This window comes from Lepisosteus oculatus, chromosome 8, assembly GCF_040954835.1.
Source record: "Lepisosteus oculatus isolate fLepOcu1 chromosome 8, fLepOcu1.hap2, whole genome shotgun sequence".
Classification (NCBI taxonomy): Eukaryota; Metazoa; Chordata; class Actinopteri; order Semionotiformes; family Lepisosteidae; genus Lepisosteus; species Lepisosteus oculatus.
The window spans coordinates 11,564,319-11,576,719 of record NC_090703.1 but is presented as its reverse complement, the minus strand read 5'-3'; the positions used below and the strand labels follow the sequence as shown (position 1 = coordinate 11,576,719).

At 37.4% G+C, this 12,401-nt stretch overlaps 1 protein-coding gene across 1 annotated transcript; it reads left to right on the top strand.

Moving 5' to 3' along the window:
* The first annotated feature begins 914 nt into the window (after nt 1–914).
* LOC102696185 (protein delta homolog 1) lies at nt 915–8,288 on the top strand. The gene is made up of 6 exons (XM_006632392.3): nt 915–1,160; nt 1,589–1,697; nt 1,916–1,976; nt 2,599–2,729; nt 3,031–3,172; nt 3,760–8,288. The coding sequence occupies exons 2-6, from the start codon at nt 1,625–1,627 to the stop codon at nt 4,499–4,501; spliced, it is 1,149 nt and encodes a 382-aa protein (XP_006632455.3). The 5' UTR covers nt 915–1,160; nt 1,589–1,624; the 3' UTR covers nt 4,502–8,288.
* The last annotated feature ends 4,113 nt before the right edge of the window (nt 8,289–12,401 follow it).

The window sequence follows — 12,401 nt, the reverse complement described above, 5'->3', positions numbered from 1 at the left end:
CAAAATATTAAGAAGCACTATCACTCATATAAAGCAGACAGCAGAGATTAAATGCAGTTCCTCTCCTGTTTGAAGAAAAATGTATTCTGACATCTTTGAAAACACCAAAGGCATATGCCAGCCTGTGCTAAAGAGGTTTTTACTTCTTTTAAGAACAAAACTGCTTTTAAAGCCATTTTTGTTTTGAATGGGCCAATTAATTTGTCAAAAACGAATCCGACCAATGTAAAAATGAACTTCCACACATTTCAGGTAAGGAACATAATTATCCCACCATAATGTGATAATCTCGGAGACTGAATATCCAGTACTATTACTGTTTACTGTATATATATCACCCTCTTATACTGTAGCAGTATGTATATTTATAGTGTACATTTTAATGACAATGCTCAGAACTGAAGTAGCACAATAAAATCCAGCACTGCCGAACGCGAAATTGAACATAAAATGTTAATGTGATTAAGTAATTTCAGTAACAAAATAACGTTTTTGCAATGAGTCTTGTACAAGAACTGGATCCAAGCTTACTTTTTTAAACGTAGGACTCAGTATTCTTCTGTATCTCAGAATACAGAAGAATGGAGCATAATGAGCTCATTTAATAACTACAACTATAAACTGTTACTAAACGTTTGATTACTTTTTCACCTTATTGTTTTTTTTTACTCACAAATATTTTCAGAATGTACAAATAATAAAAAGGCATTTTTTATAGTGTGGCGTTCCCAATCACAATTTTTTTGTTTGGTTTTGACTATAGTATTGTTTTTAAATTAGAAATCCACTGTTTTCTCACAACAATACAACCCTTGTTTTAATTAATCACCGGACAGTCGAGATACTGTAATTAAACCTGCTTTTCTTATAGCCGCACTCGGTTTGTCACGGCGGCGCATGCGTTCAGGAGGTTGGAGTGCTGGACAGCTCCTTTCTCCAAACAGTGCAGTGTGAAGGCGCATTTCACAGTCTGTCTCCTGAGCCGAAGTGCAAACGTGGTAACTAAAGAGACAAAACTGAAATGAAGTAAAAATAAGTTTTGGTTCTCTTTGCATGTGAAAGATGTCAAATATGACTTTATGGCTTTAACGTTCCATTGACATTATCCTGGAGTGAAAATACAATTTTCACGCTGAAAGAGGAACAACGGGTCAAAACAGGTACTGTTCTAAAATTTCAAGAATATAAGCTAGATGTTAATATATTGTATGGAGAGTGGGATAGGTTTAAGACGTTTGAATCATTATTTAGTTACAGTTAAACACGGCGAAGTCTCGGACGTCTGTGATATACTGTATATATAGTGTTTCTACATTGTGTACTGTATATTTAGTATTCACACAACGAAGTCCCAAACTCGTCGAACAAGTAATTGCTATTTACCAAGCTGTATGGAACTGTTACATATATTAACCTTCCGAAACTGACCTGAAGGTTAAACTATAACTGAAAGGAAGGTCTCCTGTGTGTCTATATATTAACTGCGTCCAGAACTTCTTCCTTGAGGCTCAGAAAGAGCAACAGTTCCGCTAAACGGTCGCTTCATTCAGCGTCCACTTGTGTAAACTGAAAATTGTTTCTCCTGCAGGATAATGAGCTTTTAATCATAGAGCCGAGACTCGGGATGGATTTTTCGACTCTTCACTCTCTACTCGCAGTCTGCCTTTTGTTCCTTCTAACAGTCTGCATCAGCGATGGTAAGATAACATCGTTTTTACCGTTCTCTTAACAATGGAGCAGTAATTCAATGCGATTCTTTACGTTCACGTTCTGACTCAAGCAAACAGTTCGAGAACCAGAACCTAGATTTAAACTGTTTAAATATACGCCACAATAAGGCCCTTTCTTGCAGAACTGTAGTTTGATTAAGACATTTCTCTTTTAATTGAGTTTATAAAATACCCCATGTCTTTAGGTACAGAATGTATTGGTTGCAATCCAGAGAACGGCTTCTGTGAGACATCTGGAGAGTGCAGGTACAGCACGATTTTTTTATTTTTATTTAGCAACTAGTCTGCGTCATTTTATATACTGAAAAGAAAACACAACAAACACCGGCAACATTGTTGAGATTTCTAAAGCAAACCCAATTCTTTTTTTTTTTAATAAAGCACTCGTTTTTAATGTGTATGTCTTGGGGACTTTAACAACTTCTATCACGATCATGGACTTTGGTGCCTTTATTGTGGATGTCGACATTGGTATTCATATTGCTGGGGGGTGGTTAACTCCCTTTGGGTGGTCAGCTCTACAGTCGATGTTTTGCCAAGAGAGAGTGCAGAATCTGAAATTTCATTTCATGTACACCACCAGAGATCTTTGTGTTCTTTCTCACTTGTCAAAGCTTCAAAGTAAACAGTGTGTGTCTGGGGGGGAGCAATGCAATAAAAAAAGGGCACTGGTTCAATTAAAAACTATTTTTTCTCACTTCAAAGGGAACTTTGGATATTTGATGTCTCTTTCTAAATGCAGATGGATAATTTGGTAGACAGGGTGAATAGATGAATGGATGACTGAATGGACGAATTGATGGGTGAATGAATGGTCACTAGGCAGTACTGTTTACCGAGATGAAATGTGAAGGGCTGGCGCTTTCAGGTGCAGACCCGGGTGGCGAGGTCAGACCTGCGATCAGTGCGTGCTGTACCCCGGCTGCTTACACGGGACCTGCCAGAAACCGTGGCAGTGCATATGTGAAGAGGGATGGGTGGGGAGTCAGTGTGACAGAAGTAAGCCTTCCTTTTCTACACAGCAATTTTAAATAACTGCAATCAGCATAAATAAAGTAACAGTCTTTGTGTCCCATGATACTACAGTTTGTCTTGTTCTCAGCACTCAAACAAGCTAGAATGCAGAGGAGAAAATGAAAATAAACTGAGTGCATGATTTTATTATTATTATTATTATTATTATTATTATTATTATTATTATTATTATTCTTTCAGACCCTGTAATTTTCAGTACCAAAAGACAAGTTTCTTAATCAGTGATAATTTTCAGAATTCTCTCACTCTTATTTTTCTGTGGTAGACATCCACTCCTGTATGTCACAGCCCTGTTCTAATAACTCCACATGCATTGAAACTGGCAACGGAGGATACATCTGTATATGCGCACATGGGTACACAGGGAAAAACTGTCAGCAGAAGATGGGACCGTGCTTCACTAACGGGTAACCTTCAGCTTCACTGGGATAGCGATTTAGGTCAACAGCTTAACCTGGGAACTATGTACTCATTCATCTCAATTGCCCTTGACTCAAATTAAAAATAGGGACCCATAGAAAGGAAATCTAAGAGCATATGAGACAAAGACAATTTCTATAAAACCATATATAGCACTAAAACATAAAACAGCTTAATCCATACCTGGAAATGAATACTGTAGATGCTGATTATAAAATAATTCTGTTTTGATTGATGGATTTTAAGAATGGAAATAACAATGTGTTCTTACTTCATTTCTGAAACCTTGGTTTCATTTCTGAATAATATTAGACAATAAATATATCTTAATAGACCAATTGATCAATTGGATTATTTTGCAGATAAGTTTACTGGAAGTAAAATGAGTCTTATTTTATTAGCATTATAAACAAACAGAAAAGTGCAGTGTGTTTCCAAAAAAGTTTAATTTTTATTCCACTTTTAATTTCACTGTGTTGACACAGTCAATTTCAGAAATGCACACAAAATTAAATGAAAAAGAATCAGATCACTTGTTCAGTTGGCATTTGTAACTTGAGCTCCCATCTCCTAGGTCTCCGTGCCAAAATGGAGGAACCTGCCAAGATTATAACGGGTCTGCATTGCACCCCTCCTGCTTGTGCCCCCCGGGTTTCAACGGAAATTTCTGTGAAATTGATTTGGATGACTGTGAATCCAGCCCTTGTGTTAATGGTGGGACCTGTGTAGACCATGGGCCTGATTACACCTGCCTTTGTCCTGGGAGATTCAGTGGAAAAAACTGCAATGACACTCTGGTTCCTTGTGTCAGCCATCCGTGTGAAAATGGTGGGAGGTGCCTACAACATACAGATGGGAATTTCCACTGTGTCTGCAAGCCAGGGTTTACAGGAAAAGCTTGCAGCTCCCACAGGGTCAAAGCTTCCAGACCCCCTGATAAAGAGCCCAGCCATGTTCAGCACTACAGCTTGCCTTCTCACGTCTTTCACAAAATGTTGCATCATCAGGATCGGGAAGTCCTGAAGATCACCATGAAAGAAACAGTCCACAGCTCCAACTCCCTCATCAACAAAAGCCAAGTCATCTGCTTCATTGTGCTGGGTTTACTGACCTGTCTTGTTGTTCTGGGCACAACTGGAATCGTTTTCTTCAACAAATGTGAGATGTGGATGGCCAATGCCAAATACAGCCAGCTTGTGCGAAAGCAGAGGAATCATTTCTTAAAAGCCAACAATGGGGAGGAGCATTCCATGAACATTATTTTGCCAGAGAAAATTAAATTGACCAACTATGGAAAACATTACACATCAATCTGATCCCTCCACCGGGTTGTGCTGCCTCTTAAAAATCCAAATTATGTACAATAATTTGAAAAGCAAATGTTCATAGCAATAGCTCAAGACTTATTGAGGCTGTACAACTTTTCCTGAGCACTGGCGTTTTACTGTGCATTTGAAAACTAAAATACAAACAGTTTTCTGCTGGTGTAAAATAAAAAATATTGTTTATTATGAAAATTGATTAGTATACTGGTGCACACAAGAAATGCAGCAGTCAGATCTATTGAATAATACATTTTAAGATGTGATGTCAAACACAATAACAAAAAGTGAAAAAATACACATTAAAGAGTCTTGATAAGTTTTTATAATCATAAAACATTGTCAAAAACAAAAACAGGTATATTTAGTTAGGTTTCAATATCAGCTCCCTGAGCATTAACACAATACTGGAAGCATTGACTCATAGATCTGATACTGTATATCTCTGGACAGACTGGATGTTCAGGCACTCTTCCTGTCTGCAGACAGGTGGCGGAGGTGAGACATTTGTGGTTGTCTCTTTTTGATGGAATTGACAAGTCGGTCCCACTGTGGAAGTTGTTGAACTACTATCATTGTAACACCTTGCTTGAAAATGTACACTTTTGGATTGACTTGGAGCAACAAAACCTATTGACTTAAGGACTTTGTTGATGTGCCGCTGAGCAGTAAGGTTCTCCTTAATGTATGTCAAAGCTGTTTTTGTTTTAAAGCCCACATCATCACACTTTCATTCGCCATCTTAATCACCTCAATACCCAACACAATCTTAACACAAATCCATACATGTTGTGCTCCTTTTAGATCTGTCAAGAATTAAACAATCATGGTGAATAAAAGCCTCTACTTCTTCTTCCACTGCTTCAGAGGCTCAATGGCAATTTCTTCTTTCAGTTGTGTCAACATTATTCCTGAATGTCTTCCAAACATGCAGTTCATTTTCTTACAGGTAGAGACCTGCGGTCCTTCTGTTAATGTGTTATTCTTTTTGGAATCCCTAACAATGCAGCAACTGCAGTCTTTTGAGAATGATGGATAAAGACATGTATCACAGACAGGCTGCCTTTAATCATACTAAGGGAAAGAGATTTTCATCGTTTCAACAAGGCATGGTTGTAACTTTCACAATTCTGACATTAAGTAAAATCATATCTCTTGATTAGCTTTTAATAAAGATGCTTAATCAACATATTGTGGCAATTTTAATTCAAATACCAAACAATGAACATCTACTTGGCTCTTTTGTAAATCACATAACTTGAGCTCAAGGATGAATACTTGTTCCTAAGAGTTGATTTATCCTAAGGAACCATACTACTTAGACAATAAATGAACATTTTATAAATATAAATATCATCATGTACAGTATGTGTCCAATAAGCTACAGATATAAATGTTGCATTTTTTATTGTGCATCAGTACTGTATGTGTGCCATTTAGACTTTGCATTTGTAATTCCTGAATTCTTTGATCAAATGGGATTAGGATGATACAGTAAATACAAATCGGAAATGGATTAAACTCACAAATTTAAATTTGGTTTCACGACTTTTCTATGAAACCAGTATGTTTATAAGTATGAGTTGTAGGTATTTGAAATAGGATTTTCAAACTAAGCCCCTGCAGGAAAAAAGCAATATAAAAAAAGCGTTTTTGGTAGAATTATCCTGACACATCTGTTTTGGGTTTCATGATTTTTTTGCTAATTGAAGAATAAGCCTTTTGAATGAAAACAGTGCTAGTTTGACAAACTGACAGACAGCAGTGTCACATCAGTGAGAAGCATTTAGTGGATAAGTACCCGTTGTAATTAAAAAACATCAATCAGTGCAGAAAACTGAAGTGTTAATTTATGAATTAGACTTAATGATAGCATGGTTAATGACCAACAGTTTTACTGTATTTCACACAGATATGATTCATTGCTCTATGCTTGTGAAGTGTGTCAAAGCAAAATAAAGCTGCCAACAAAAACAACTCCAATAAAAACACTCAGAATAAAACATCCTGTTTTATGGGTGTGAATATATTAATTTAAATTGCCAACTGGGAAGAATATACTTCAACTGTTCTTAGCCTTCCTAAAAGGGACTCTTTACTGTACATTCATTCAACAGAATGTCTGCAGGGAAATCCCACAAATAAAGCACTTTTAGATATTGCTACACTCAATTCACAGAGAAATGGGGTCCTGGTGCTTAATCTAAATTATTTTTTAACACTGTTTGATATTTTGAGTGTTTTTATTCATGCTTCCTTTTTATTCTCTTACTAAATATTTTAAATGTTGTGATGTAAATGTTTAGCCCCCTTTTGACTATTTTGTTTCAAATGTGAGCTCAGCATGCATTTTATAAATATATAATGGTATCTCAGAAAAGACAGAGTGAGATGATGAATTGTGTGAACATTGCCAACTGAATGAAATATAAGCTTGCTGTTAATATAGTTTGACTAGACCCCGATCACTCCATTTGCAATATTTATTTTCCTTTGCAGTTTGATCTTGAAGAACTCCCTGATGTCAAAGTTAATAAAAAAACATGTTGACAAGGCTCACCTTTTAAGACTACTGCACCATTGTGATCTGTTTTACACTGTATGTAAAAAAGATTTATGACCTGTTCCGAAGATTTTAGTTTTTCACCGTCGCTGCATTTTATGAAAAGAGAAAGATAAGAAAAAAATCATTAAGTTTGTGAAGAGGGGGTCTAAAATGGCTTTCTGTTTACTTGTTGTTATGAAGTCTGTCATGTGGAGGAAGCAAAATTGTTTTTCTGTTTAGGAGAAAAGAAATAAAAATGGCAGTAATGGTAATAAAAAATACATTTTTATCTAGCGAGATGAATCCTGTTGATGTATTAGGTACTACAATTCTTATAGTTTGCTAACATCCATTGAATTCAACACCTACTGCATTACCTGGAAAGGTGCAAGGACCAATATCATTATCCCATATAATTAGTTATTTTACAGCTACTATATATTATACTGTATATGAACTACAGCTGTACATTGCAAAAACACTATGTACTATTGTAAGGCTTTGTGTTCCAGATCAAACTTTACATCAACAGTAAGCAGACAATGCTTTACAAGTTATTTAAAATAAGTAAATATGATATATCCTATTGTATGGTTCCACAGACCATGATAAGCACTGATTGTGGACTACCTTACTATTACAGGTAATACTATTTAGGTGTAAATTAATTTTTATCTTATTTTTACCACCAGCCTTAAATTACACTGTAGTGCTATGAACATTATAAACTTAGTCGCAATGATGTGTACTTTAACCTACATGTCAAATACGGTTTATAATTTCTAACATTCAGATTTTGCCCAAAGATACTATACAAAATACATATATTCAAATACATACTGTATATGTCAAGGTCATTTATTGCATTGATGATTATAATTGAGGAAATGGAATCTGTGAAAATTGTATGGATTGTCCGGGAATGTCTGAGTCTCACAATACAAGTGAAAGCATAGTGAAAGCAAAGCCCTGGAGAATCACTTTTCTCTTCCCTTGAGTTACAGTATAAAATTTCCCTCTCTACTGTATGTATCTTCTTAAATATAGCTCCCCATTTGCCAAGTGATTGGCAAAAGTGACAAGCAAAATCATTGCTCTTTTCTGTGTGAGGTTGTTATTATTATTTCTTATTACATATTGTATGGCACTATGCTCCAAGTGTAATTAATCAGTGTTTAATATTTATTGGGTGTTCTTATTTTTAACAAAAATAAACTGAAGTATGAACACTTTCAATTTTGTGTTGTCTGACCACAAATCCTTTTTTCACATATTTGCAGTATCATGTACAGTATGTGCTTTTTTGAAAACCCTACGAGAGGCTTTAGATGTTTTTTCCTTGGTTCCATACAAGCCTTCTTTGGGGAGTGACCGGGGTATTGTTGACCCCGGAACATTTTCTCAGTGACTGAACTCTGTAGTTCTCTTAATGTTTCTGCCTTGACCAACTGCTCAATGTGGGAAGACAACGTGATCTAGGCACAGTCTGGCTGCCTTCCACTTCTTAATAATAGTTGATTCTGCCATGCTTGAAGAGATATTAACAGATCTTTGAAATTATTTTAGACTTCTCCTGAACTGTGCCTACAGTATATAGAGTACAGCTTTATCCAAGTTATTTTGAAAGCTCCTTGGTCTTCATGGTTAAATATTTTCTTGAAATTCACTAACTGCCTGAAGAACCTAATAAACACAAGTGGTTTTATTCTAAAATCTTGTGAACCACTATTATTGTATATATAGAAGGGGCACTCAACTAACTGTGTGGAACATTAGGATAATTTTGTGCTCCTACATGAATTCAAATTTACTCTTAATATAGTAAGGTAAATGTATACAAAATATAGATTTCTACTTCAAAGTATTGTGAATGTATATTTTGAAGCACAAAATGTGAAAAATGTGAGTCTGAATATTTTTTCAAGGCACAGAATACACCAGCAATTTGGAATGGAACTACCACAGAAACCAGGAGTTCTGAGGTACATTGTGAAGCTCTCTGCAGATGTCTAGTTGGCTCATGGCTGTGAAGGCCAGGTTGAAGGTTGCAGAGGTGGAGGTGGTGGCTGTCCCAGCTTGCCTCTGAACAGGCAGGCCGTGCTGACCTTCAACATTGTCTTGATGTCGCAGTCGATATCAGGCCACTACACTAGTTCCCGGTAATGCTGTGTTTGACATGACTCATTCCAACAACAGCTCTTCCTTCACACTCTGGCAACTGGTTGCAAGTTCGTCCAACATGCAGGGCTGGCCAGCCTTGGGTTATAGAAGAGGGGCTCCTCCACTCCGACACACCTGATTGGACGAGTTCAAGAAGCTTCTGGATGACGTCAGGGTTTGCATCCTCCTGTGGTACTTGAGTTGTCTGTGGTGGCAGAGAGTGTGAGAGAATGGAATCATATTGTCATGAGCTGGTGTGAACTGGAGCCGGAAGTGGTGTTGCAGGTGTTGCTGGCGTTCTGCCCGGTGGTGTAGTCGAAGCAGTCTGTGCTCCATGCATGAAGTAGACATGAGTGCTGTGAGAGCTCGACGTTCTTTTCAGAGCCTGAATGGTCAGCTGTACAAGCACATATGCTAGAATTCACAAGCCAGGGCTTCCTGCTCTCCCACTGCATACTTCTGCTCACCTGAACTCAACACGTGTATTGTGGAAGCCACTGGCCGTTCTGTACCTCTCTGCACCTGTGAGAGAAACGTCCCCACCGCTAGGGCTGAGATGTCAAAGGGTCAAAGTGAGCCAGCACTGGTGGAGAGGTGAGCTGTTGTATGGCCTCACTACAGGTCACCATCCAAATCCACAGTCCATCGGGCACAGAGGATTACAGTGTTGCACTGGCATCTGCACTGCTGCTCCTGTGAGCTGAGCCGCACACTGAGTGGCACTTTCGATAAGACAAGCCTTTACAATTGCTCTCGCTAGCCTGAAATCATCAGCTTCCATTAACTAGGGGTCACGTACTTGATCATTGGTTGTTTTCTCCCTTATCATTTCGGCATCCCTAAGTTACAGTTTGCGCATTGCAGACAACTGCTGTCAATAGATTCGCCTGGGATTTAGCTTCTCTGCTGAAACGTAAAGCACTGCATCAGGATCTCTGAAACCGTGGTCTCGTGCTCCATCAGTGTATTAGTCAGCAGTCCTCAACGATCTGAATAAGCATTGTTCCCGAGTCCCAAGGCCATACAGGAGCTGTGCACGTTTACGGGCATCAGTCAGACACTCCAGTTCCTTGGCTAACAGTATTAGATCCAGTATGTCTCCAAACTCTCAAGCAGCATTTCCAAGGGACTGGGTGCTCTCCAGGAAGTGGTAGGAATGGAAGAGGAGGGGTCAAGGTAAATTCGGCCATCCTTGTCGCCAATTGTTATGTAGATAAAGGTAAGACACATTATAGTTGCTGTCACAAATTGAACCGATTTGTTTCTTCAGACACACACAGAAACTGTCACGGGCCAGCATGTAATATCCAGTCTCCTTATGTGTGCCCTGCTGGCACCTGAACACTGCACAGTAATTACTCAGATACAAACTTTAATCATAACTGTCCTGTCCAGAATGTACCCGCCCTGCACCTGCCTTTGTTTGCTGAAATGAGCTCCAGATCCCCTGTGACCTTGAGTTGGTAGGAAATAGCTGGATGGATTAATATCAATGTTGATATTAATAATAATTAATATTAATTAAAACATGATCACAAATACAAATCACTGGACTATAGAACAATAATGACAGTTGTAATTGTTGTTCAAATATGTCTGGTGGGCATTGTATAGAGTACAGTATGTGGTATACACAAGGAATCTACAAATCTGCATTTGAAAGACTGTAACCCTGAAGGTTTTTTCACTCTCCAGCAGCTGATTATTATGGGTAAGGTGTTGAAATAAATCCAATTAAGGCAATCACTAAAAATAGTATGTTTCTTTGGAAGCATGAAAATCTGCAGATCTCAGGTACAGTACTGTATATGCAAATGAGTTATACACATACTTGATACTGGACCTTTTTATGTATTCTACTGTGAAAGCACAAAATACCAATTTCTGACTATGTCATCTATCATTTCCCAGATTATAATCACACACTCCAAGTTCATTATTTAGTGGTTCATTCAGGCATTTGTGAATCAGGTTGTAAAAATGCCTATTAGAGGATATTTAAAAGCTGTGTAAGAAACGTGTCATTGGTTATCATATTTATTGATGGTTACAAAATAAACACATGAGTAATAGAAGTAAACACAGGTACTGTAATTGTTATTGAGCAATATGTGTGCAGATCTCTGGTATATCAGGAAGATATATATTGTGTCTGCCAGAAGCAGCCTTCACAAACAAACCAATATAATATTACACATCTGATATGAAATGCAGCATGGCAGCAATTAATAATGAACTTGGCTCAGAGCTCCATTGCATAAATGAATTTGTTATGAGTAGAGAACAGCTCTAGATCAGTTTAAGTGAGGTGGCACTGAGCTGTATCATCTCATCTAGGACACACGGTAAGGTTAGATGTGCAACTGAAATACTGTACATGCAAACTAATACGACAGAATCTGCATCCATTCATCATTCCAAGATCAGACAAATGTCCCCAGTGAGTACATATGCACATTTGTTTATAGCACATTTATTATAATTAAAACTAATAATAAGCCACAGAAACAAAATAATAAGGAACTTACATAATTAAAAGAGAGATGCAATATTTACTTTTAAATTTGTATCTACAATTAAGACATTGCACTTTCTGTGCACAATGAATATAGTTCACCATGTATAGTGTATAGTGCACATGCTGTCAAATCTTTAGAGATATCTAAAACATATGTATTTCACAAGTTCTGCTCTTCGAATATCTTAGCCATGAAAGAAGTAGATCTCTGCCTACAAACATGCTAGATCACTGCCTCCCAAAAATGTCAGGAAAATCCCATTGTCTTATTCAATGGTCTTTGCTTCCATCTCCTGGCTGGAATGTGTGAATTCCTCAGAAAGCAGGCATTCAAATGAACTCATTCTGTCAATTAGACATCCAATTATTTTTTACAAATGCGTTTTAACCAGCTGGCAAAATTGGCACATGTTCAAAGCTGTATATGTTTTGTTGCTGTAGATCACATTAAAAAATATGATAATCCAATAATGAGACAGCAGTGTAATGAAAGCAGAGCATCTTTCTCCTACAGAATGTACTGAAGGGCTAATTGAATGCTGATTGCCTTAAAAATACAAAACACTACAATTTCTTTTCCTACAATGGTCAACAACAATTCTATCAATGTCTTTTGAGTGTGGAATTTAAACTAAATGCAATTGGTGATTTAATTGGTAGTGTCTAGATTT

Bases quoted from the DNA above. Each gene is read 5' to 3' on its own strand.
- LOC102696185 (XM_006632392.3), top strand. From the start codon at position 1,625: ATGGATTTTTCGACTCTTCACTCTCTACTCGCAGTCTGCCTTTTGTTC. The intron at 1,977-2,598 runs GTACAGCACGAT...TGGCGCTTTCAG, and splicing joins GAGACATCTGGAGAGTGCAG to GTGCAGACCCGGGTGGCGAG. The intron at 3,173-3,759 runs GTAACCTTCAGC...CCCATCTCCTAG, and splicing joins GGACCGTGCTTCACTAACGG to GTCTCCGTGCCAAAATGGAG.